The sequence below is a fragment of the Ascaphus truei genome, chromosome 1 (assembly GCF_040206685.1).
Source record: "Ascaphus truei isolate aAscTru1 chromosome 1, aAscTru1.hap1, whole genome shotgun sequence".
NCBI classification, from domain to species: Eukaryota; Metazoa; Chordata; class Amphibia; order Anura; family Ascaphidae; genus Ascaphus; species Ascaphus truei.
The window spans coordinates 84,012,673-84,040,574 of NC_134483.1; the positions used below are offsets into that span (position 1 = coordinate 84,012,673).

The 27,902-nt window shown below is 41.3% G+C and overlaps 1 protein-coding gene across 1 annotated transcript; it reads left to right on the forward strand.

Annotated features, from left to right (window-relative positions):
- The first annotated feature begins 977 nt into the window (after positions 1-977).
- LOC142468107 (G2/mitotic-specific cyclin-B1-like) lies at positions 978-14,262 on the forward strand. Its single transcript, XM_075574683.1, has 8 exons — positions 978-1,055; positions 6,598-6,714; positions 7,591-7,770; positions 8,813-8,971; positions 9,510-9,746; positions 11,573-11,713; positions 12,738-12,848; positions 14,161-14,262. Exons 1-8 carry the CDS (start codon positions 978-980, stop codon positions 14,260-14,262), a joined length of 1,125 nt encoding a protein of 374 aa, XP_075430798.1.
- The last annotated feature ends 13,640 nt before the right edge of the window (positions 14,263-27,902 follow it).

The window sequence follows — 27,902 nt, forward strand, 5'->3', positions numbered from 1 at the left end:
CCCAAAAAAAATAATTATACACATTACATTAGAAACAGTATTTAAGGCACTTATTCAAATTGCATACACTATCTTCCCAATGCAAAAAATATTAGGACAAATCAAACAGACCTCAGTTCTGGTCTTTTGCACTCTGACTTTGCTGAATAAAAAAAAATTAGTAAGTTTCTGGATTATAATATTAAAGCAGCAGCCTGATGGTGTGAAGGGCGCTCTCTTGCTGTTCCAACATCAGTGGGAGAGGATCTTGATATTTTATGTTTGCCTCCCACACTAACCCGCTAATTTTGGAGGTTGGGGGTCCACAGATCATCTTCAAAGGGCTGTTTTTGGTTCAGGTCAGTAAAAAGAAATGTACTTAAAACCGCAATCAACCTTTAAGTACATCTAAAGCATTAACATTGGGTTGTCAACATGAATTCCTACAAATGCACAACGAATATATAAAGACGTTGTGAAATACAAATGAGTAACTTTCTTATTTATTTATAAAAATGTTTAACCAGGAAGTAATACATTGAGTTACCTCTCGTTTCCAAGTGTGTCCTGGGCACAGAGTTATAAAAGAAATATATGGTTACATTAAAAGAACATGGTTATACAGTCAAATCACGGAAAGATAAAGTTGGAAAACTGGGTACTGGGCAGAACTTAATTGAGTCAGAGGACTTCTTAGACGTAGGGGAGCTGCCTACTGCAGTGGCAAAACACCTTCCTGAAAGTGGCCCTTTTTAGTTGGCATACAATGTGGAGTTCAACAGAAGTAAAAAAGAAGTTAAACTTCACATGTACTGGGCCTGGCTTCTTGAATTGAACTGTGCTGGAAAGGAGGAGAGTTTCTATCAGACTCAAGAAGACGCAGCTCTTTATTAAAGCACGTCCATTCATGGAAGAATTTGAGTGGAGCGGGTGGGGGAAGGATTTGTGTGAAGGGTTGGGGGGGGGGGGAATTTTAAGTGAGGAATTGAGAGAATAGGATGAGGTTTGCGAGTGAAAGGAGAGACGAGAAGAATGAGAGAGACGCTGGAGAGAAATACATGGAGTGGAGAAAAGAGGTAAACAAAGATATGGGGGGGGGAGAGGGGTGAGAGAGGGATGGAAGCAGCTCACTGGGAACCCAGGTGAAAACTCTAGTCCTGAGCACGGAAAGCGGTCGGCGGCCCTGCCCGCTCCGCAGCAGCCGTCGTACCCAGCTGCTGCTGTCTGACAGCAGCAATTAGGCAAGGAAAGTGCCCCACTCCCCCACCCCCAAAAGTGTCCATTTATTTGTCCACCTAAAAAAAGGTTTTCCCAACCCTGAATTAGACATATTAAGATTAGAATAGGCAAACCGTTATAAAATCTCACCACCATTTAAAGTGAAGACAGAAGATTGTGAACATTGTATCTACCTGGGTAACAGGTTCTGCAAGCCTGTAAAATCTCAGCAACATATAACATTAGGGTTACCAAGTTTATTTATTAACAACGTAAATTAATTCTGGATTCCATCGCCTATTTACAGGTGTACAAAAGTATTAATAGCTGTACATTTACCTGACCTTTTATTAATTATTACTACCTTTTAGTGAGAATAATCTTTTCTCATTGCCTCTGTCTTCTCCCCGTGGCCACCAAAGTCAGTCACAATATTGTAAAAAGCCTCTTTTATAGGACTTTTTGAACTACAGTAACAGTGATAAGTGTGCCACAGGTTAGGAAACATTGTCATTCAATAGGGATTTCTGTCATCATATCTATTGCTATTGTTAATCAAGTTGCGATAGTGCAGAGTAAATGAGTACTTCAGCATTAGTTAATACTTTTTTTTATTTGTACTAACAATTGATACTATAAGACAAGGTTTCGAGCGTTCTCTCTCTCTTCCTCTGGTCGAGCAATACTGATTAACAGAGATTCCATGAGTTTAACACAATCTAAGACAGGAGAAGTGGAGAATACATTGCAGAGGGTAAATAAACAGGCAGGGCAATACATGGATGGAAGGATTGCTGAGATATTGGGAAAGCATGTAGGACCATATATCCATCAGCAGCGTGAAGGGGGTGTATGGGGGAGAAGGGTTTGGAATGAAAATGAAAGCGAAATGGGGTTTCTTATACACCAGGCCTGCACAACATACGGCCCGCGATGGCTCCCTGTGCACCCCCCCCTCCCGAGACAGCTCTGCAGGCACAGGAGGGAAGGAGCGCCAGCATGGTGACGCGCTCCCCCCGAGCCTGCTCTGCCGACCAATTCCCGCTCTGCCGACACATGAGGAAGGAGCGCCAGCATGGTGACGCACTCCTTCTCCCCCCCTCCCCCTGAGCCTGCCGACAACTTAGGAAAGGAGCGCCCCCCACGCTCTAGCAGAGGGAGATGTGAGGTGCAGTGGGGGAAGAGGGTGATAGGTGCAGGGGAGAGAGAGGGTGATGTGATGTGATGTGGGGGAGAGGGTGATGTGCGGGAGAGGGTGATGTGCAGGGGGGGAGAGGGTGATGTGATGTGGAGTGGGGGAGAGGGTGATATGAGGTGCAGGGGAGGGAGAGGGTGATGTGATGTGGAGTGGGGGAGAGGGTGATATGAGGTGCAGGGAAGGGAGAGGGTGATGTGATGTGGAGTGGGGGAGAGAGTGATGTGCAGGGGGGAGAGGGTGATGTGATGTGCAGGGGGAGAGAGGGTGATATGAGGTGCAGGAGAGGGTGAGTGGGGGAGAGGGTGATGTGCAGGGGAGGGAGATGTGATGTGGAGTGGGGGAGAGGGGGATGTGCAGGGGGGGAGAGGGTGATGTGAGGTGCAGGGGGGTGATGTGAGGTGCAGGGGGGTGATTGGAGGTGCAGGGGGGTCATTGGAGGTGCAGGGGTGGTCATTGGAGGTGCAAGGGGGGAGAATGATGTGAGGTGCACGGGGGAGAATGATGTGAGGTGCAGGGGGGATGGGATGTGTGTGGTGTGCAGGGGGGTATTGTGTGTTTGATGTGGAGGGGGAGTATTATGTGTGTGGGTGAGGGGGAGAGATGGGGATATGAGAGATAGATGGGGAGTATCGCAAAGGTTGATAGTGAGGGGTTCTGGGTGAGATATGAGGATGATGATGAAGGGTGCTGGATGAGATATGAGGATGATGATGAATGGTGCTGGGGGAGATATGAGGATGATGATGGGGGTGCTGGGGGAGATATATGAGGATGATGATGATGAGAGGTGCTGGAGTAGAGATGATGATGATGATTTTACCCGTGTGGCCCAAATTTCTTTTCCTTGGAGCAGTTCGGCCCTTCTCGCTTTACGAGTTGTGCAGGCCTGTTATAACCATCAGAACTTTTTGTAATGTTTCTCCCTACCGCTTTAATTTTCATTCCAAACCCTTCTCCCACGCTGCACACACCCCCTTCACACTGCTGATGGATATATGGTCCTACATGCTCTCCCAATATCTCAGTACCCCTACAGCCCCACCTTCTCCCAACACTGCCCACAATTTTCAATTTGTCCCAGCATTTGAAGAGGAGATTACACAAGCGCTTCTCAATTTAAAACTAAGCAACCGATGTGGACCTGACCTACTGCAATCTAAGTTCCTACAACTTCCCTAATCAACTCTACTCTGTCTGCAGGGCCATATCCCTAAAACCTGGAAAACTGCCGGAGTTGTCCCAATCTTTAAAAGTGGGGACAAAAACTCTGTCTCAAACTACAGGCCAATCTCTCTTCTCCCATACTATCCAAAGTTATGGAAAAAATTGTTCACTCCCAATTAAGAGATTACTATATCAAGACAAATTTCCCTAGCCAATTCCAATCTGTCATTCGTCCCAAACACTCCATGGTAACTACCCTCCTAAAAGTTTTCAATTGGATCCAGTGTGGAATGGAACGGGGACAACTCACTGGTGCAATATTCCTAGATTTTTGCAAAGGCTTTTGATGCGATTGATCATCTTATTTTGCTAAACAAACTCCAGTGCTCTGGAATTGGGAAACAAGCTTTAAACTGGTTTCATTCCTACCTATCAGGTATATCCCAACATGTGTCTCTCGGGCTCCAACTCCCACCCCTTGGATATCGCCTGTGGTGTCCCACAAGGCTCTGTTCTGGGGCCCCTATGCTTTTCAGCCTTCATCAATAATCTTCCCACAGCTTGTAAGGGAGCTTCTTCAGTATACTGTACATATATGCGGATGACACAATCTTATATGCACACAGACCTAGCATCTCCAACCTTGGACACATACTTCAAACTGACTTTTTATGACTTGAAAATTGCATTTCCCAAAACAAACTGTTTTTAAACACTGACAAGACTGTAATAATGGTATTTGGGGCCATTGGCATCGCACAGTAGATGCTAATGCCAAGCACCCCAAACTCATCTCCGCAAGCTTGATACCCTCTACGATTCAATATGCCGCTTTGTCCTCCAATGCAACTGCAACACATCACTGCGAAATCATCATAGAACTAGATTGGTCATCCCTTGATTCTAGGCACAAAGTTAATCTTTCCTGTCTTGTCTTCAATACTTTCTGGGCAAGCTACCAACCCATCTGAACAAGCTCCTCACCCCTACCACATGCAGCACTTATCATCTGAGATCTGACTCCAAACGACTGTTCATGGTCCCAAGGTTCAACAAAGTATCCAACCACTCCACCTTCTCCTACCGTGCACCCCACAAGTTGAACAATTACTTTTATGTCTGAAGCACTTCTTCCCTGAACGTGTTATTTGTGATAGTCACGTGTATTACTGCTGTGAAGCGCTATATACATTAATTGTGCTATATAAATGAAGACATACATACATACATACACACAGTACATACAATCTACCGGAGACTCTCACATCCGCCACCAGTCTAAGTTCCTTCAAAACTAAATCTGTCGCACATAGTAATCTGGTCTGTAACTGTTACAAATGCCTATAACATGTATGATCTTTAACTGTGCATGCAATGCCTTGTATGTATATAATGTATAACCCTGTTCACTTATGTAACCATGTATTTTTTGTCATCATAACTCTATGCCCAGGACATACTTGAAAACGAGAGGTAACTCTCAATGTATTATTTCCTGGTAAAACATTTTTATTTTGTGTTCTCCACATTTCCTGTCCTGTTTGTTTGTTTTTTTGCATCTGTGTTTAACTCCTGGAATCTTTGTAAATCAATATTGCTGACCTGAGGAAGAGAGAGAACTCTTGAAAGCTTGTCTTAAAATACAATACAAATTGTTAGTCCAAATAAGGAGGTCTCACCTAATGCTGATGTACTCCTTTACTCTGCACTAATCTCATGTACAAATTGTTTTGTATGAACTCACCATACAATGAAATTTGTTGCATTCCCTTCCGGCAGTGAAAGGGTTAACCCATCTCCGACGCTACTACTAATTGATGCAGTGGAAAATAAAACCATGAAGGCATTTATCAAACTCTGCAAAACGTGTATAAGAACAGTGCCAAAATGGACCTGTTATAACCGAGGGAAACTGGCTTTGAAACTAGTGATTTATAAATATGAGGCTACATTGCAGTAAGACTTTGATAATAAACTCCCATAAAATCAGCCGGGACTGTGTGAGTTTTTCAATCTGGAGTAAAGTAATGAATGTGAGAGGCCAATGATCTGCAATTAATAGATAAATAATTAATTAATTAGCCTGCTTGGAAACATTAGAATTCAATAAATCACACTGCGAAGCCCCATCACTGAAAGTGCTAAATCTTTCTCCCCTCATTCCCTTCTATATGTGTATAGTGCGCCTACAATTAGTTATAATTAGATAATTAAATAATTCATTAAGAACAATCACCTGGGAGAAGGGTGCTACAAAGGAGCCAATCAGAAGAGGAGTCTGGGATATTTAAACCACATGGGAAGGCTGCATCATTAGTTAGTGATTTCCTTTGGGATCAGTCAGAAGTGATGGCTGTCTATACCACCAGGGTAATAATGGATAAACTTTTATGAAGCTTATAGTTTATCTGGTTATCAATATGTTTTTGAAAACTGTTGTGAATGGGTTATCTGGAAGATTATATGGGTAACTCTAACGTTTAGCAGAGCATGTGGCTTTTGTTTTTTAAATTCTGTCTGCACATGTAGCTTCTCTATTTGTCCATTCAACGTCTGATTTCTTAAATCGTCTGTCTGCTTATGGAATTTATCACTTCTTTGGATGTGCAGTTTTTTAAATGTACTGTATGTATAATTTGAATTATATAGTGACAACCATGTATACAGGGCTTAACATTACAATTGGTGGTAATGTACACTACAAACAATGAGAATATGAGTAACAATGCTGAGACCCTGCCCCATAGTTTATAATCTAAGTGTTCTCTTTGTAGCCACAGAAGTAAAATGTGCATTAGAAGTGTATATCTGGAGTTTGTAGCATTTAATTTGTGTGGGTCAATTGTATTGTACATTAATAGCACAGTCACAAGCTGGTGTTTCAACCATTACTTGGTATTGGGTTTTCAGTTGAATTGCTTTTTACAGCAATGGGAGTGATTTAGTTACCAGACAGTTTGAGTAACATGTTGCCTTGGACTTGCTGCTCTATTACATTGGTGCATAAGGCTTTTATTCCAAATATTTATTCTCATCAGACTATGATGTGCAGCTCTGAGAACAGCATGGAGCCAGCCATGGCTGTGCAGAAAGCTGTGGTGTCCCGACCTGGCCTGAGACCCAGAACTGCCTTGGGGAACATCGGGAACCAAATGGTAAAGATGACAGTACTGCTGAAAAAGTTCAAAAGGAGCTCAAATTGTCAGAATGAGACCAATTTCAATCAAACTGCTGCTTTATATATATTTTTGCTTTAAAGGAAGGCAAAGCTCCATTGAAACCCCCTGGAAAAAGATCAAACCAACCCACTGTGATGGTGAAAGAATTTAAGGAAGCTGTAAAGGTTCTGTATCACTATTTATGAAAACCTTTTAGCTCGAACTGGGGTAATACAGGTGTATGAAAAATAAGCACTGACTGCAAGAAATCAATTGTTGTTGTATGGTCTTTGTGGGGCTTTTTTTTACCTATTGAGAATTGTTTGGGTGAGGGTTGGTCTCTTAATCCTTCTACATATCCTTATACTGTTTTGTATTACATGGGGAATTTGTCCTTTTTTTCCCCACTCCATATAATATAATAATAATAAAAAAATAGACCCATGAGTCTTTACTACCGTTCAGTTTCAAAGGAGGACTGGGGGCAGTGTTCACTACAATGTATTTTAATTTATCATATAACTGTCTCCAGGCGTACAGGTTAATGACTTTGTAACCTGTGGTATGTCCACAAAGTAGCAGCCATTATTTTTTTTTATTATTATTTTTTTTTTTTTTAATCAGTTGTGTTTAAAGGGGGTGGGCCCAACCTGTTTCAACTGCAGGAGAATGCCATAGGTTGAAATGTTGGATATATCGGTGTGGTCTCATCACATTTTTACTAGCGATGGTGTATGAATATCCACTACCATAGGCAGATCTATTACTGTATGTCTGCTGGCATAAGGAACTGAGGTGCCAGTAACAATTTTCAGAAGTGGAGGAAAATCAAAATGGTAAAACTGCTGTTGTGGTCACCTTTTCTGCTTTTAGCCAGTCCCAGCCTCTCCCAGCCCCATGGAGACCTCTGGCTGTCTTCCAGAGGAAGAACTGTCCCAGGCTTTCTCCAATATCCTGATTCAGGTGAAGGATGTGGATGCAGATGATGCTGACAACCCCATGCTGTGCAGTGACTATGTGAAGGACATATACAGCTATCTGAGACGCCTGGAGGTCTGTGTGACTTCATCTTTGCACTTTGGCTGTGCTAAACATGACCATGTTGCCTGCATTGTAAACTGTATTCGCCAAAATGTGTTTTTAATTGTGAGAATTGGGGGAGACGGAGGGTGAGTACCTTAATTGCTAGACATGGTGCCCTCCCAATGCTAGCATCTGATATTCCTAAAAACCACTGTAAATCTTAACTGATTAACCTGCTGTTATAATTTATATTGCACCAACATATTCTGTGGCACAGTATATTAGGATTTGGGCATGAAAAACAATGAAATAACCTTGAAATACCAACACTAGGTAAAAAGGCCCTGCCCCAAGGGGCTTGCAATCTATAAGAATGGGCAAGTGAAAAAATGGGGTACAGGGGGATTAGATTGTAACAGCACATCTCCAACGGTAGCAAACAGATGACAACCTTTGGCTGCCACCTCAGGACTGTTGCACATGTGCCTTCATGCATATAGTCTAAACACACTGCCCACACCTGAGCGTGCACAAAAAGCTATGCATGCTTGTGTACAGTTCTCAATTACAGAACCTGTAAGCAGACCTGCTTAATTGCTGATATTGGTGCTATGCCCCTGAAACCAGTATTTAGTGTTTGGGAAGTAACTGCTTTTGGGTGAATGCAATGTACATTGCGTTTCATAAAACCTATGAGCTTATCTTGCAAAAATGGCTATAAAATGAGCCTTGAACCCTACATTTGTTTACATATGCAGCAAAGGTTATTGCACATGCTAATGCTGAAATACTATCATACAAAAATCACAATTTTCTATAGGCTTCAATGCAAGTGGCGATATAGAACATCCCACTATGGAGCCACTGAGTGCAATAACCTTTGCTACATCTGTAGCTTTGGCAAGAGATGTTCAGTAATGAGCTTACACCAAATATCTACTTCTGGTGTATGAAATCCTTAATTTCACATTCTGAAAGCGGTAATTCCCCATTTGCCTGGTTTTTTTTTGGGGGGGGGGGAAGAGATGGAGTTTGCATTTGTGTAAATGTGTTCAAATGTAATGTCTTACAGGCAGAGCAACCTGTCAGACCAAACTACCTAGAAGGCCAAGAAGTTACTGGCCACATGAGAGCCATACTCATAGACTGGCTTGTGCAGGTCCAGCTGAAATTCAAGCTGTTGCAGGAGACCATGTTCATGACAGTGGCTATTCTGGATCGGTTTCTGCAGGTGAGAGCATGGAACTGTGATCTGCTTTCAGTAAGTCGTCTGTGCAGCTTTAATCCTGCATTTCTGTTAATGCACTTTTAATTACGAGCTGTTCAGAACTCAAGTACCCCTTTAATGAGCTGCACTCTAATTCAGAGTGAGTTCTCCAAATTAAAATAAAACTGGATAAAAAGTCCTAATTGCACTTAAAATAACAGTGAATCATTAAACATCCCTCCTAAATGTCAGACCAGACAATCTAGCAGTTTAAGGTTGTGTATAGTGTAGTATATGCCTATGCTTAAAAATAACATAGATGGCAGATCAATCAGTGGTATACAAATTCCATTTAGGTATTTGTTAGTGGCTGAGCTGCTACAAGAGTAACAACTCAATAGAATGTTTTATTTCCATTATCAGTATTGGTGTTTTTTTCGGTGTTAACTAAAATCCTTCAACATAATAGCTTGTTCTAAACAAGCATTTCTGCAATTCAGTATGTTGGAAGTTGTTGGCTTATTCCAATTCTTGCTTAAGATAGATTTGTGGCTCTTCTCAGGAACATCCTGTGCCCAAGAAGCTGTTGCAACTGGTGGGCGTGACCTCCATGTTCATTGCATGTAAATATGAGGAGATGTATCCACCAGTGATCGGTGCCTTTGCCTTTGTGACTGATCACACTTACACCACGGCCCAGATCCGAAACATGGAAATGCAGATCCTGAGAGTCCTCGGTTTTGCTATTGGGAGACCCTTACCCCTGCACTTCCTGAGGAGAGCATCCAAAATTGGGGAGGTGATTTAAGAATACGTGTACTATAGTCTGTTTTTTATATCTTATTTTTCTTCCCCATCCCTGAATAAAATGGTGGCAATGGCAGTTTCTTACAATGGTGAGTACTGTTGGTGGGAATCCACAAAATGCCTCCGCTCAATATGCAATTAATACTTCTGTATTGGAGTACATTCTCAGTCAGAATGTGTGTATTCTCTCTACACATACACACACCTACCTATTCCAATGGTGCATAACATTTTGGGATAATACCTTCGTCATGTTAAACCTAGTGGCCATCAAAATAGTTGTCCCAAATTATATATTTTATGGATATACCAATTCCCATATGTAACAAGGAGTTGACTCCCCTTGGGAAGTAATAATTGGAAGGGCCTCTACACAAGTCTGCTTCATAAAGTAGATCTTAGAATTGTATAGGTCCGTGACCTACATGTCATTTTAAACATAGGGCATCGTAACTTGTAATTGTCCTTGTCCATTATAGGACAATACAGTATAAGCCTCTTGTTGGAGTGTGGAAAAAAAATATAGAATAAACTAGCACTGTCTACTACAATTTAGATGATGGTGCTATGGTCCAGCATCTATACCGCAAGATGCATATAACTATGCAAAACACAAACTGGACCTGCACTCAAAGTAAATCAAAGACTTGCATTTTCCTTTTTGGTGTCACCAGGTTTCTTTATATCAAAAGTAGCAAAAAATAAACAATCAGACCAGTCTTATATGTGCAAAATAGAGTAATGTTTCCAGGCCTTATCGCCCCTTTGTTAAGCCTGATGGGGCCAGGGGGTCTTGAAACATTGCACTTTTATTTTTTTCTTCCTTCCTTTCTGTGATTTACTTAGAGGACTGATCCAGTGGTTTTTGTCTAGTTGGAGCATTAGAACTTTTCTAATTAAGTGATCTCGGACTCATAAAGCTATCCTTGGTAGAGGCTATCCCTTCTAAAAGAGGCTTAAATACTACGAAAGGTAGGACACGGGTAAGTGTAGGCTGTTTTCCCTGGAAGGCTTCCCTCATATATGTATGTAGGTCCCTTCTATGTAGATCAAGAAACTCCAGCCAGGGATCTCTTCACAGGAGTTCCTCAAATTCAACTCTAAAGCAAGGAACGTTCTTTGTTCATGCCCTTCATTGAATTGAGTTGGCATCTCTTTGAACAATGTTCTTATCCACTCTTTCTGGTTTCTTCAACAATACAAACTTGAGATTGTTTTATGTACAGTAGATCAAAGTATCTCAGATCTGCAGATTCATTACTTTGGTTCCTAATGTCACATTTTGTTTTCATATAACGTTAATTTAATTGGTCGTCAGGTCTGCCCCACAATTTTCCACAGGGACATTAACACACATATTGTTGGTAACTACTTTAAAAAAAAAAAAAAAATTTTTTTAACCCTGACAATGTTACCCTGAAACATTGTGTACTCTCTGCCTATATAGACACACTAATCACATTCTGACTGACTTTGTACTCTTGTTCAGCAAGATTCATTGTATATTTTTTTTTTTTTTTTTTTTTTTTTTTTTTTTTTACTCCCATCCAGACTTGTCAGGACACTTGTCTTGTAATTTTGGCCTCATATTTAGCTGATTACTGATTGTCACGTGAGGCTGGTAATTACTAGTCATGGCATTAAGTTGTTTGCAAAGTGACATTTTTTGTTTAAAGTACAGTTCTTAATGAGAATATTATTTAAATGGCATATTTGATTCTACTGGATTGGAGTCTAGAACTAATTACTTTGAAATACAACATTGCTCACAATGTCACCTTTGGCTCCTCTACCATGTAACAATGTTTTAACTTGTAGGTGGACTCTGAACTGCACCTCCTAGCCAAGTATCTGATGGAGCTGGTTATGGTTGACTACAATATGGTGCACATCCCTCCATCACAAGTGGCAGCTGCAGCTTTCTGTCTGGCTCTGAAAGTTTTGGGTGGTGGAGAATGGGTGAGTTTTACAGTATGTATTAGGATGTATGTGTTAATGCCTTAAATGTGTCCTTAAGTTGCTGGGACAAGATCTCTAAAGTAATCCCTTACAATGTAGGTGGGCTGTCAAAGTGAACGAAGACTAGTTTTATATAGATGGATATATATTAAAACAAAACGACCAGTAGTTGTGATTTGGGATGCTGGTGTTTTGGTAACCATGCATTTGCTGATTTTTACAACTTGTAGCTAATTGCTGGTGCTGGCAGTTTTCAGTGGTACTTAAATGTATGGGACAAACCTATCCAGCTCAGGATGAGGCCTTACAACAGTATATTCTATAGGTGCCATAGTAAAGTCATAATCTTTGTTTCTTCTTTGTAAGTAGTTGCCTTCATATTTGGATGTAGACATGCAAAAGCTGCCGTAAAGTGCATTATATTTGCAAACCTTTCACATGAGGGATGACTTGTAACATGCTTAAAATGGCAATCTTGCCCACTTTGGGACTATACATAATTTGAACAAATGGGGTCCTCTATCTTAACTGCACTACTTTAGCTTTGGTAACACCCTGGTTCCTGAGATGCTTACTGCTTTTAGTTGCCGCTTTACTTCTTCAAAGATGATGCCCTGGCATGCAGTAGGAAGCTGCAGCTTCCTTCTAGGCCTGCAGCATTTGGCAGCTATCTTTATTTCCCAAATTGGGGTCAAAACAAAAAGGGTATCGCTGGAATTAAATGGCATGGCTCAGCTCCAGAGAACCAACGTTCTTAAAGTAATCTTTTACAAGAGATGGCTTTTGACTTTTTTCCTGCCTCTTCATTACCCCCATTGTAGTGAAGCTTGCAAAGTGTTGTGTGCAGGAAGTATGGAAAGAGTAAATGTTCAGCACAGACCTATTACCCGTTCCATTCATATTCCAGTTGTACTGCATCTGTGTACTCATCCTGAAGGATGGTGTCATTAGAAGCTTAATGCAGTTGATTCCTTAACTAAACTTGTGAGTGTTTCTTTAACTCTTCCCCACCTGCCCTCCCCAGACGCCTACTCTTCAGCATTACATGGCTTACACAGAAGACTCCCTTATTCCAGTCATGCAGCACATGGCTAAGAATGTTCTGAAGGTGAATCAAGGACTCTCGAAGCACATGGTAAGGAACTAACCATTTATAATGCTTTCTAACTTAATCGGGCCATTTTACAGTTCTATTTTAATTTCATGTAATCATTGTGGAATTTTATTTTCTGGGAAAAGTGAATCTACTAAATGCATGCGACGATGCCAGGCAATGGGAATCGGCTGAAGAAACGGACTTGTGCCATGAGTCGCTGACTTGCCTGTGCATCTGACTAAGGTATTGCGGAATATGTAGGCTAGGTTTAGTCAGACAGATGCTCATGAAAGTAGGTGATTGACCTGTATCAACAGGGTATGTAAAGACAGGGGGCGTCTCAGATTATTTCACTCCTTTTTGGTCAGATGCGTATGAAACAATGTATTGAGACTGCTTGAAGCACTTGTTACCTGTTATGTTTCCAAGAAAGTACAGTAAAGTGACATCTGCAGCGGCCGTTATTGGAACACTTCACGCAGTGTATACATCGGAATACCCATGTCATGGCGCATGATTTCTTCCAACCTTCTCGCCTTAAGACACAAGTGCAGAAAATTGCATTTTAGAGTTCTGGTTTTTAAACACCACCTGTACTGGACACATTACAATTAATTCATCTCATTGCAACCAAAAACAGAATCCATTAAATTAAAACACAGCGCCTGGGGCAATTGGCCGCGTGGAGTACAGCAATGCACTAAATCGGCGTTGTGATTTGTTAGAATAACGGCCACTGCAGCTGTAAATGCCAGTTGCGTGGATCTTTGACTGTAGAAAACTGAACAGTTCTAGTGCAAAGCTAGACTATTTCTAGACATTAACTGTCAAAACCTAATCTGCTTGCAGACTACCAGACTACCAGACTACCAGAGTTCAAGTAGATCAAGAGGAAACTCTTCTAAATTAGCTGTTTAATATAGTTATTCAGACCAGTGAATACCAAACTGGATTACAATTTCTAGAGCAGGGTATCTGAAACCGTTCAGAAGTGTGTTTTTTTTTTTTTTTTTTTTTTTTTTTTTAAATCTGGGACATGACCTAACACTTTTCTAAGCTCTTATTACATAGTCATTGTACAGTACATACCCATGACATGTTGTTGCATCTAAATGTGTACCTTCCATTTCATTTGACACCATTAAACGTTCAAATGGCTTTGGTACATCAAAAGCTGACACATATGGGGCAATATATAGTACATTTGCACACTAATACTATACAATTTTGATCACGACTGGGTGACCAGATATGCACTCTTGGTGCCTACCAGAGCAGTCAAACTTGGTGAAATCTCTAGATGGACAATGTCCTGATAACGTGGGGGTTTTGTTTTTTCTTCACCCTCCAGTCTGTCAAGAACAAATATGCCAGCAGTCGACAGAAGAAGATGAGCTGCTTGCCACAACTGACATCCAAGCTCGTGGCGAATCTAGCTTTGCCAGTGTCCTGAGTTGGACTATTGTTTTTTTATAAACCTGTATTTATAATGTGATTTTATGCTCATAATACTGTAAATGTAATTTTTAATTTGAATAAATTTCTTAAATTTTACTTGCTAACTTTTTTTAACATAAATCAGCTAGCTCTTCCTGTAAAGACACTTTTGGAGACAATCCACATTCACCAAAAATAGTTGTTCTGGACAAACCAGAAAGACCTAAATTAGAATGCAAAAAATGGCTACTAAAATCGTGCATGGTCTAAATTGCAACATTTACCAGGACTTCAAAATCTACAGCGTGGTGGGGAGACGGAAGAGTAATATGATCAAACTTTTCAAATCAAAGGGCTTCTACAAAGTACAGGTCCGAATGGCAGCATATTTCAGCTGAGTGCTGGAAGTCCTGCTCTAAACGAGTGTCAGGCTATCTAAGAGGGGAAATTGTTAATTCCAAATACACCACCAAGTGCAGGTCTCAAAGACAGAAATATAAAGTAGAGATCTAGTCACAAGTTCTTAATGTGACAGCCAAGAACAGTGGGACAACATTTCAGGTCCATATGGACCTTTCATCAACCTGAAACTGTTCCTGGCTGTCACATTAAATAACTTCATTATGAACCTGTGAGTAGATCTCTATTTTGTATCTGTCTTTGAAGAGACCTGCACTCTGTTGTAGGATTCACCTCACCTGTGTGTTTTCCCCACACTTTGGAATTGTATTTGTGGAAAGATTACTAACAGGCAGTAGACAAATGCAATTGTAGTTCAAAAAATGTGTGCTAATTATCAAGCTTACTGTTTTGTATAAATTACCAAAAAGTGTATAGCAAGGAAAAACAGATGTATAACAGTTTTTTTTTCCCCCCTTCCCATATAATGTGGCCATTACAGATAGTGTGGTGCATGATACCTGCTGGTAACAGGAGGGCTGAGATGTATGCCGGTGGTAGTGGGGACACATGACACGGGTGTATACCCTACATCTCTTTAGCAGTGCAGCACCCACGGTAGAACCTTTCTCTCTCCCCCCTCCCCCTCCCCCCCCCCCCCCCCAGTAAGGTCAGGCAGGAGGTATAACAGGAATGATTTTTCTTCTGTACAGCACAGTACCAAGGCGGGCTTCTATCCAATGCAGTAACTCAGCTACCACTGAAGGATGGTTCCTGGACCGTCACCACAGGCCAAGGGAACCCGCAGCCATCTTGGCTCTTCCCTGCCTCTCTAGCAGAGGTATGGTCCACCCTCTCTCCTGGAGGGAAGAGGACTGGAAGGCCAATACCAGGCCTCTATAATGTGTGACTTGCCTTTCTCTAGTTGGGAAAGGCACTGCTGAATTTGGGGTGGCACTGCCCTTGAGTACAGCCAGGCAGGAGGGCACCAGGTCTCATGATTACACAGGCCCAGGCCTGATGTCACCGCCTCCCGCTGTCACTAAAGTGCAGCATCAAGGAGGGGAAAACCCCATAACTACTTGCAGCCTGATTGTAGCAGGGCTCTCTGCCAGGAGAGAAGACTAGTAGCCACAGATGGCATGTCTACATTGTATGTCTTTATTCATATAGCGCCATTAATGTACGTAGCGCTTCACAGTAGTAATACATGTGGTAATCAAATAACAGATAATACATAGATGTTAATGGTGTTACCAGAAGCAGTTTGAACAAGGAAGCAGTTAAACAAGGTATTGTTTATTGATGTACAGCTTACTGTTAGTACTTCTAAACTTCAGTTGCTAGAATGAGCAGGATTGAAAATGCCACTCAATGCACATCTTGCCACATGTATGTGCACTTGGAGCAGCTGTTCCAAGTGCACATCTTGCCACATGTATGTGCACTTGGAGCAGCTGTTCCAAGGAGCATACCACTGAGAAGTGTTAGCAGGTGGTCTCTTTAGAATCAGAGATTGCTGATCTGAAGAGGCAACTTGCAATATTGAGGGACATTGGCAATCTTGAAAGGGAATTAGAGCTCACTGAGCAGGCCCTTGCTTCGACTAGTGGTGCAGATGGTGGCGCTTTTAGTGAGGAGCAGGTAGGTAGCTGGGTGACAGTTAGAAGGGGAAGCAGGGGCAATAGGGAGAGGCAGGTCGTTTCTGAGCTGACACATCCCAATAGATTTGCCATGTTGAGTGAAGATATTGGGAATGTTGGGGCAGAAATGGCAAGGTTGAGGGAGACTAATTCCTCTAGCAGCTAGGGGAATAGTTCCTCCAGCACAGTGAGGACCCAGGATGCTCAGATGCAAAAAGATTGTGGTGGTAGGGGACTCCATTATTAAGAAGGTAGATAGGGCAATCTGTTGCCATGACCGCATGAACCGAACAGTTTGTCTCCCGGGTGCTCGGGTTCGGCACATTGCGGATCGGGTAGACAGATTGTTGGGGGGGCTGGGATTGACCCGGCGGTCTTGGTACACGTTGGCACCAATGACAAAGTTAGAGAAAGATGGAGGGTCCTAAAAAATGATTACAGGTATCTAGGCCAAAAGCTTAAGGCAAGGACCTCCAAGGTAGTATTTTCTGAAATACTACCAGTGCCATGTGCTACCGCAGGGAGACAGTCAGAGATCAGGGAGGTTAATGCATGGCTAAGAAAGTGGGGTAGGAAGGAGGGGTTTGGGTTTTTAGAGCACTGGGACTCCTTTTCTGAGAGGTGCCATCTATATTCTAGGGACGGATTGTATCTCAATGAAGAGGGATTTTCTGTGCTAGGGGGAGAATGCTAAAAAGGTTGGAGGAGATTTTAAACTAGGAAGGAGGGGGGAGGGGAATGAAGCAGATAATGAACTAAATGGAATAGATGAGGATACAAGGTGGTATGGAGGTAGAATGGGGGCAAGTGCAAGTTTGACAAGCAGTGAGATACCCATAGTAAATAGAGATAATACTAGAAAACTTCTAAAGACTAAACAAAGTGGCCGCAGAATGGAAGGAGCAGATAAGATAGTACAGGCTGAAAAAAAAAAACTTAAATGCTTGCTAATGCAAGAAGCCTTACAGATAAAATGGGGGAGCTTGAATTAATAGCTACAAGGGAGCAGTATGATATCATAGGCATTACTGAAACATGGTGGGATGAAACTCATGACTGGACAGTTAATTTAAAGGGGTATTCTCTTTTTCGGAAGGATCGAACAAATAGAAGGGGAGGTGGAGTGTGTCTATATGTTAAACCAGATCTAAAACCTATTACTGTATAAGGGGTGATGAAAATGTATAGACCTTGTGGATAGAAATTAGCAGTGGAGGTAAAAGTATAAAGAAAATGTTTGTGGGAATATGCTATAAACCACCAAATATTTGTGAGATTGAGGAAGCTAAAATACTTTTGCAAATAGAGAAGGCATCAAAACTGGGTCATGTTTGCATAATGGGGGATTTTAATTATCCAGACATAGACTGGGGCAATGAGATTAGCATTACAACAAAAGGAAACAGGTTTTTGGGGGTGCTTAAAGATAATTATATGACCCAAATTATTGAGGAACCAACCAGGAGAGGGGCAATACTGGATTTGGTCATATCAAACAATGTAGAAGTAATAACAAATATATTCAAGTCCTGGAACATTTGGGTAACAGTGATCATAACATGGTCTCATTTGAAATAAATTATCAAAAAACAGATTACTTAGGTTCAACAAAGACTTTAAACTTTAGAAAAGCAGATTTTAATAAACTGAGGTCTAATCTAGTAGCAATACAATGGGATGATGTTTTTGCAGGGAAAAATGTAGAAGATAAATGGGCAGTCTTTAAAACATTGTTAGAAAAGCACACTTATCACTGTATACCCTTGGGTAATAAGTATAAAAGAAATAAGTCAAAACCAATGTGGCTAAATAAACAGGTAGGGGAGGAAATGGACAAGAAGAGGAAGACGTTTAGATTCTTTAAGTCAGAAGGGACAGAGACATCGTATCAGAATTATAAGGAATGTAACAAAAATTGCAAAAGGGCAATTAAATTAGCAAAAATGGATAATGAAAAAAGGATTGCAATAGAAAGTAGGATCAACCCTAAAAAAGTTCTTTAAGTCCCTTAATAACAAAAAAATGAGAAAATAAAATATAGGACCCTTTCAGTGTGAGATGGGTAGGAAGATTATTGGAGATAAGGAAAAAGCAGAGGTATTAAACAAATTCTTTGCCTCTGTGTTTACCAGGGAAGAATCAAGTTCAATAGTAGCGCCACAGGAGGAAGCCACAACTTCCATATTAATGACCAATTGGTTAACTGAGGAAGAAGTTCATAAGCGACTTGAAAAAATTAAAGTAAATAAGGCACCTGGCCCCGATGGCATACATCCAAGAGTTCTCAAGGAGTTAAGCTCAGTAATAGCAAAACCATTAAATTTAATATTCAGGGACTCCATTTCCACAGGCTCAGTACCACAAGATTGGCGTGAAGCAGATGTGGTGCCTATATTTAAAAAGGGAGCTAGATCACACCCGGGGAATTACAGACCTGTAAGCCTGACTTCAATAGTAGGGAAACTACTTGAAGGTTTAATACGGGATAATATTCAGGAATACCTAATGGAAAACAAAATTATTAGTAATAGTCAGCATGGATTTCTGAAGGATAGATCTTGCCAAACTAACCTTATTTGTTTCTTTGAGGAGGTAAGTAGGAATTTAGACCAGGGTAATGCAGGTGGTCTACTTAGATTTTGCAAAGGCTTTTGATATGGTTTCACACAAGAGGTGTGTACAAAATAAAGAAAACTGGACTCAGTAATAATATATGCACCTGGATTGAAAACTGGTTAAAGGACAGACAACAGAGGGTTGTCATAAATGGAACTTTTTCAGGTTGGGCTAAAGTCGTGAGTGGAGTACCTCAAGGATCGGTACTGGGACCCCTGCTTTTTAACTTGTTTATTAATGACCTTGAGGTTGGGATCGAGAGCAAAGTCTCCATCTTTGCTGATGATACTAAATTGTGTAAGGTAACAGAATCAGAGCAGGATGTAATTTCTCTTCAGAAGGACTTGGAGAGACTGGAAACGTGGGCAGGTAAATGTCAAATGAGGTTTAATACAGATAAATGTAAGGTTATGCATTTGGGATGCAAGAATAAAAAGGCGACTTACAAATTAAATGGAGATATATTGGGGGAATCCTTGATGGAGAAGAATTTAGGAGTGCTTGTAGACAGCAGGCTTAGCAATAGTGCCCAATGTCATGCAGTAGCTGCAAAGGCAAACAAGATCTTATCTTGCATCAAACAGGCAATGGAAGGGAAGTAAACATAATTATGCCCCTTTACAAAGCATTAGTAAGACCACACCTTGAATATGGAGTACAATTTTGGGCACCAATCCTAAGAAAAGACATTATGGAACTAGAGAGAGTGCAGAGAAGAGCCACCAAATTAATAAAGGGGATGGACATTCTAACTTATGAGGAGAGGCTAGCTAAATTAGATTTATTTACATTAGAAAAGAGGCCTCTAAGAGGGGATATGATAACTATATACAAATATAATCAGGGACAATACAAGGAGCTTTCAAAAGAACTATTCATCCCACCGGCAGTACAAAGGACTCGGGGCCATCCCTTAAGGTTGGAGGAAAGGAAATTTCACCAGCAACAAAGGAAAGGGTTCTTTACAGTAAGGGCAGTTAAAATGTGGAATTCATTACCCATGGAGACTGTGATGGCAGATACAATAGATTTGTTCAAAAAAAGGTACATCTTTTTAGATGGGAAAGGTATACAGGGATATACCAGATAAGTATACATGGGAAGGATGTTGATCCAGGGATTCATCCGATTGCCAATTCTTGGAGTCAGGATGGAATTAATTTTTCCCCTTAATGGGGTTTTTTGTTTGCCTTCCTCTGGATCAATAAGTAAGTATAGATATAGAATAAAGTATCTGTTGTCTAAATTTAGCATAGGTTGAACTTGATGGACGTACGTCTTTTTTCAACCTCATCTACTATGTAACTATGTAACTATGTTATAGAAGAAACAAAGTGGAAAAGTAGGGTAATCTATGCAATGTTCAGTCCCAATAGTATTGTAACAGTCTCTCTAGAAGATGGTCCTGATTAACAGTTCCAATTAATAAAAAGTATTCCAATCAAATGAGGAATACAATTAAATGTTTTAGTTATACTGTCTGTATTTATATAGCACAAAGTGCACTCAGTGCTTCACAAAGAATACAGTACAGGGAATTATGATACAATAAGTGCAGAAAAATCAGACAATAGGAAAGGAAATCCATGCCCTGAAGAATTTACAATCTAAGTTGATGATAAATCTTGATCAGATGGATTGGAACGGGTGTGCAAACTTGTCAGTCGGCTTTACCTCCTCCCCTTGTCTCCGGCATGACGACACAGGGTCATTTGACCCTTCATTGCCGGACCCAAGGTAAGGGGAGTTAGTCGGCCTCTCGCAATCCCCTGGCATTTAATTTGAATGCCTTGGGGAAGAGAGCGAGGGCTCTAAATGCTAAACCCCTAGATTAGAACATCAGGTGGGGTTCCCAAATGGTAAATCACTGGGGGCTGCTGCTGCTGCTTCACCGGGTGACAACCAGATCCAAACAGAATCTGAAAGTAAAAAAGTGTGCTGCATAGTGCATAAATCTCATTATAATTAGATTTTTAAAAATTGATCTTTGTGCACAGATAAAAAAATATATATAAATAAAGAACAGGTAAACATGTATTAAGAATAAAGCGAGCAACCGCAACAATCCAGGAGCTTACTTGGTGTTGCTAGCTCATAAGCATGAGGTGGAGATCTTTCGCCAATGGTTTTGAATTCCCCCATGGTGGGCCGTAGAATGGCATCCCAGCGTTCATGTCCTGCAGTCGCCCCATTAGGTGCGCTGTGTCGGTGTGACGATGGAGAGGATTTGGCCCGGGATTAAAGGGGTTACACCCCAATTGGCCACCCTCTAACCTCACCAGGGAGACAAGGGGTTAACTGGGCTGAGGCCCAGACGTGTGATTTAACCCTTGTCATAACCTGAAAATGTATATTCCCTGTTCCCCCATGTTTTATTGTTAATCAGTGTCTGCATCACACACACTGGGATCCATCTGGGAGCACAAGGGTTAATAGGGATATAGAGATTATAGCCCTTTGTGTAATTTTCCCGCCTTTTCAGGCACCATTTTGCAGGTTCCCATAAGCCGCCATTAGGGCTCAATGCTTTTTAATGGTGAATCTTGCTGTGAAGTCCGGTTCCTGAGAAGACCAGCAGATGGCGTCCGAGAGGGAGAGCGGCGGTTTCCCATTGAATGTCTATGGGCTCATTGACTTCAATGGAGAAACCCTCGAAAGAGCTTTTCAGGAACGAGTTGGCTGTCTTCCAAACCGCTTAACCGCAAAGCGGATACATTTTCAATAGGAGAGCTTTGATCACTTACAAGTCAAGTTTAACGACAAGTGGCGTGGGAATAAACAGTTCTAGAGCACCTAGAAATAAAATTCTTTTTGCCCCTAGTTCCTAGGCTTCCCTCCACTCAACCACAACCGGGTCCCCGAATCCTGAACCCCCGATAAGGGTCGAACCAAGAAGAGCGGGTCGCGCCATAGGCTTCAATGGCGGCGGCAGAAACAGCTCCGAAAAATGACTAAGTGTGAAATGCTGTAATTTAGGAATCCATATCTCCGGTTCCGGAGGGACCAGAGGATCAAGGTTTGGGGTATCTGTAGTCACTGCTCCGGCATTACTGCAGAACCATCCTTGACCCTCTTGGACCAACCCGACGGAGTATGGACCCCCTTGAAATTTCGGGACTTTTACCATTGATTCTAATGGGGGAAAAGCCGCATGGTGAAAAAATGACTAAGTGTAAAATGTTGAAATGTGTAAGTCCATATCTCCGGTTCTTGAATGCCCAGAGGGATGGGATTTGGGTGACATGTAGCCAAGGTTCCGGCTTTAATGCATGCCCATTTCCAGCCCCCTCAGATCAACCAGACGGAGTATGGACGAATGTAAAGATTTGTGGATTTTCTCATAGACTTCAATGGCGGCGGTTCCCCATTGAAAGTCTATGGCAGGAAACCCCATTGACTACAACGGCGGAGTTGCTCCATTGAAACCCATGGCGGCGGAGCCCGTTGTTTTCAATGGGGATTTAGTGAAAAGCTGAGATTTCGTTTAGCGGAGATTTTTGTATTAAAGTGAAAAATGATTTAATGTGCATTTGTGTATCTCCGGTTCCGAAGGTCGTAGCAAGTCACTTTTTGGACCATATGGTCAGCAGTTTGGACCTGCTAGACCCAACGGAACCGGATATTTTAATACGTTTATGTTTTATGTTTAATACTGTGTCCCAAGGTATGGACAAAAACGTATGACAAAAACGCAGAGGAAATTCCTTTGCATACCAGGGTAGCAGATGGCCCTAGAGGCAACCCAATGTCTAGGACTTAAGTATTGTTCAAAGTGTTTTGTCACCCTCCCTGTTTATTTGAGGGCGGAGAAGGCTCAAACCAGAGCAGTTTTTAAGTGTCCCATTTAACACCTTCCAACAAAGGTTTTCCTGCCAGAGATCCAAATGGATAGACTGGCTGGCATTCCTGATGCAAATGTGGGGCTTCAGAAATGAGACCCCAGAGTTCTACTGCGCATGTGCTAACTAGCAGGGGGGCATGGGTCAGAATGCTTTCCCACGTTAGTGAGTGGCTGGAGGTAATTGAAAGCCAATCACCTGTACTTAAGGTTAAGGACAGGGCCACAAAAGGTATATAATCTGTGGTCAAGCCCTTATCCAGTGTTGTTCATGTTCTTCAAGTTCTTCAAGTGTTCAGTCTGTTCTATACCATCTTGATTGCTGAGAGAAACGCTATGCACTGTCTTCCTGCCAGAGGTCTTTACATGTCTTTGGGGTCTTGATGACTATGAAGAGTGCTATATGAACTGCCAGTCCAGATATGACTGCTTCATCATTTCCATTTTAAGTAAGTGTCTATATTTTGCCTGTTATTTGTACATTATTGTGTGTTCAATCAAGGTTTATCAAGGAATAAATTATATTTTATCATATCTAAGTCTCGTCCCAGTTCAGACCCAGTGATAAATATATATCAACTGTTATATATATTTATGTGTGACTTATACAGCCTGCCATAATCTCACCGTGACAGTTGGTGTCTTGCGCCTGCCTCATCTAACGCTTCCAACGGGCCGTCCTCTCTGTAGTTCAGGGGGTGTCAACGTCAGTGACTCGATACATAATGAACATCCCAACGTGTTTTGTTTTGACTAGCAACTTAAACACCTGATATTGCTAGGCAATGAAATGCATTGGGATGTTCATTATGTATCTCGTTGTCACCCCTCCGATCTATGGCGGCCTCTTGGAAGCGTTAGATGAGGCAGCTGTGAGACATCGAGCGTCTAACGGGTCAACCACAGGACACCAATGCTGGGGTCGCTGTGATATCAGTCACCATTGGAGAAAGATCTCCACCTCATGCTTGTGAACTAGCAACATCCAAGTAAGGCTGCGTCCATAGTGTGAGCGATGGCGTGTGCGATGCAAACAAAATGCAGTAGATCTATGGGGCCAGCCATAGTGCACACGAGGAAGCACGACGGCGCAGCAGATTGTTTAAAAGACAAATTTTGTCTCTTCGTGTCACGTGAATGGTTCAGCCAATGAGGGCGAAGCAGACTCATGACGGCCACGCCTCCCTGTCGCGAGCGATCTGTGTCCGCCGACTGCTAAGGCGATGGGCGTGCGCATGTGCTACGACACTATGGACCAAGCCTAAAGCCTATTTCTTCAGCTTCTGGATTGTTGCAGTTGTTCACTTTGTTCTTAAAAAATGCATTTTACCTGTTCATTTGTCTTGCTTTTATCTGTGCTAGCATTAGTGCACAAAGATTAAAAAAATAAAAGTTTGATCTAATTATAATAAATGATTGCACTGAGGGCACACGCTTCCTTCCCCCTTTTTTTTTTTAAAGAGTTGAATAAAATGCTTGGACCAGACATGGCTATCCTAGATAATATTAGATCAAATGGGGTGTGACATTTTAATACAAAGGAAAGGGGCGTACTAGTGGGCCAAGTACATGCTGTCTTTAAATTCTGGCCAAAGACCTACGACGCAGCTAAGTCTAAGGTTCATGTCGCACAAAGGGTCTCTCTGCTGCCTTCAACACTCTATCAATTTCCTGTGATTTTCCTGCAAAATCCATTCCGCAATGTAAAATCGGTTAACGTATTTTTGTAACTTCCTCCCGTGTGCATTATTTAAAATGTAAAAACTGCCGGGAAACTGAACCTGCGGAGGAGGTGAAGAGCATCCTGGATGTTCACCGCAGGGGTGACCAGAGTGACGCCTTTCCTGTCTAACAAAATATATATCTTAATGTGTTCTTTAATGGTAAAGTAGTGCGATAAGTGGAGGTGTGTTTTTACTTAAAAATAAATAAATAAATGACGGCTGTGCATAAAATGTGTGGCAGAATTTTGCCCAGCCGTCAGAGAAAATGTTTAAAAACTTGCCTGTATTGCCTATGCCTGTACCGTATCTCCCCTACACCTGTAATGTTTTATTTGTGTGACAGTTGTTTTCCATCTCCCAGCTGACCACAGATAGCACCCTGAGCCAAGGTAAATCTATGTTAATGTTCAATAGACCACTACACTGATGTAACCTCCCTAGGGAGCAGGGCAGTGAGGGCTACATGAATGTGAGGGAGAAATCAAATGTGACATCTAGGCAGCGTACTTGTGATAGAATCCAGGAAAAAAAACCCTATAGCGTGCAAGAAAGAAAATAGAACATAGTATAGCCTGGAAGGATAATGGGTAATCCCAATTTAATGGTCCAATTGCATAGAATTTCGTCTTGATCAGGTGATTTGACTAATTAGATAAGACACCGATACTGCTGAGTTTTATCTCCCCTCTATGGGACATCATCTCAGAGGTTTATAACTGTATATATGAAGAGATTTGGCAAGAGGCAAACCATAGTCTAATCCGATTTAATACAATATTAAAACATAAAAAATGCACATTGCACTCACAAATTGATGGTAGATAGTGCACAGAGTAATCACTATTTAGTAACCGGAACGGAGTCTGCTCTGCTTGACTGCCTCCGTGTCCAGCACCTGTGGTATCCAGCGCAGAGTGCTTCCGCATCATGTAAGATGCTAATCCCATCTCACAATGTTTCGGTGACTCACTGGTTGAAAGTCTCTCACTCTCTCTTGGCGCAGTCTCTGGGTGTATGATAGTGCTGTAGGAGAAGGGGCAGTAGGGCTTGGGAGGAAGTATGAGGCATAGAGGTGATATTTGTACCCAAGAGATGTGATTAGGTCACTTAGAGAGAGTGTGAAAAGAGAAGGGGTCCCAGGACAGAGCCCTGGGGTACCCCCACAGAGAGATCAATGGAGGAGGTGTTAGCAAAAGAGACACTGAAAGTACGATGGGAGCGGTAAGAGGAGATCCAGGATAGAGCTTTATTACGAATACCAAGAGTCAGTTATTTAATTCCACAGTCAGTGTGCCTGCATTTCCTGCTCTCCATGACAGGTGTTTTCACAGAACCTTTACTGTGAACTCACCATTATATTGCTGTGGTTGTCAGCTTCATTATGCTGTGAATTTACTATCATTATCACCGCATGTGCAGCTCTATCACTTAAGCACTTGCACTTAAACACACTGTTAATTTTTCATTGAAGTGCCTAGTGATATCAAATATAGCAGGATAGCTGGATATTTATTCAATCAACCGGTCGCTGACTTGTACATATATATACACACTTACCATCTGGTCTCACAGTTGCTCCAGAGGGGTTAATACCCTGACTCACAGCATCCCCTGTCCTCTATATCCCACCAACATTAAGTTGTCAACTGGGATAGCATAATCATATATTTGATGACACGGATGCTTGGTAGTGTTGATTTAATATATTTTTAAACTCACAGTACACAACTCTTTGGTAATATATGTTTTAAGTAAATCTATTAAAAGTTAACTTTTACACTTTGTTGGTGTGCAGTTTAGTGAATTCTTTTAGGGGGCACATTCATTTTGTGTTTCCCCTTCCCTTTTTCTGATATATTTACATTTAACCTAATCCACTAACAAGAGTTTACAGCCTAAGACTACTTTTTGTGTTTATTACTTATTAATTAATTTTTTTCATAAATATTTTTAACACTATGGAAGAATCTAGTGGAGATGAAAATGTTATATCAGATGTTGAAATTAGTTCTTATGTACACACATGTGGTGACAACAAAAGAAGATCTAGAAAGGCTGCTCATCTTTTTGACGGTATTTCTGACATTTTATGTGATGAACCATCGGACCTAACCCATCATTTTGTTAAGCTGGAGAAACTTTTGGTTCAGAATCTAAGGCTCTGATGGGATATTACCTCACTAGAGAATTACATCAGATGCAATAGAATCCCTAGAGGATTACGAATCAAAAAAGTACCATCTTCTGGCTTTCTGAATAAACAATTTGAACAGGACTGGGTTAAGGCTTTAGATACTTGCTCATTGCAACTAATGGATCTTATTATTCAGCAAAAGACTGCAGAAAAATCACTATTAATGTCGGAAATTACTACACTTCAGACTAAATTGCAGCCATTTTCAAAAATGGAACAATTTATTGAAAATGATAAGACCTTATTGTCTAATATTGAAATAATTGAGGACACTATTAGTGACAAAAAACATGTGAAATTTGAAAGAGACCGTGTTGACTACAGCAAAGGTCAAATATATTGTTGGCAGAAGCGCATAATTATTAAAGAATTTACTGGTTCCAGTACACCGAAAGGCCCACAACGCCACCAAAAGAGAAGGACAAAAAATCCTCCCAATAAATCTATCTTAAAAAATTCTAGAGCAGAGACCTCTAGCTTTGATTCCGATGTTTCGGATCAAGAATACAGATCTCATATAGTCTCATTTGATAGGTCTGTGGATTACTCTAGAGAGAACCGGGGAGCTTCCAAATATGACAACAAAGCCTCAACCTCATCCTCCCAAACTAAAATGTTTAAATCTTCAGGTCAACCCTCCTCAGCTTTTTTACAGGCAGGCCCCAAAGGGCGGGGAGAACAAGGAGATCCAAAAGGAAACGAGGGACAAGGCAAGGCCAAGCGGAAGAAATACGAGTGATGGATCCCGGTAATGTTATTAATTTGTCTGGTATAGACCTCTCACTTGATCAATTGACACTCTTCAATAAGGGACTTGGGTTTGCACCTACACAAAATTTCCAACTTTTTCAGACAGTGATCAATCTCCAGAAATTTACCAGAAAATTGTCCCTAAAGAAAATATTTGGTTCAAAAAATGGTTTTGAAAAATCTGATATTAGTGGTAATTTACCAGTAACATTACCTTTGTCTACCATCAATGAGCCCGACGTATTGACTTTTCAAGAATGTTGTGTCCTCTCTGACTTGGACACATTACTTGAGTCACAAGGTGAACATTTATCTACATTCACTCAACCATTTTTTGGCCATGAAGATTCGGGCTATCGTAAGAAATCACTGTTTTGCCCAAATTATAACAGAGGGCCTTCCATTACTATGTTTGAACATTTAGTGGAACGGGACTTACGTTTATTAGCTCAAGGTTTTACTTGTTCGAATGTAAATTCTGGTAATTTGACT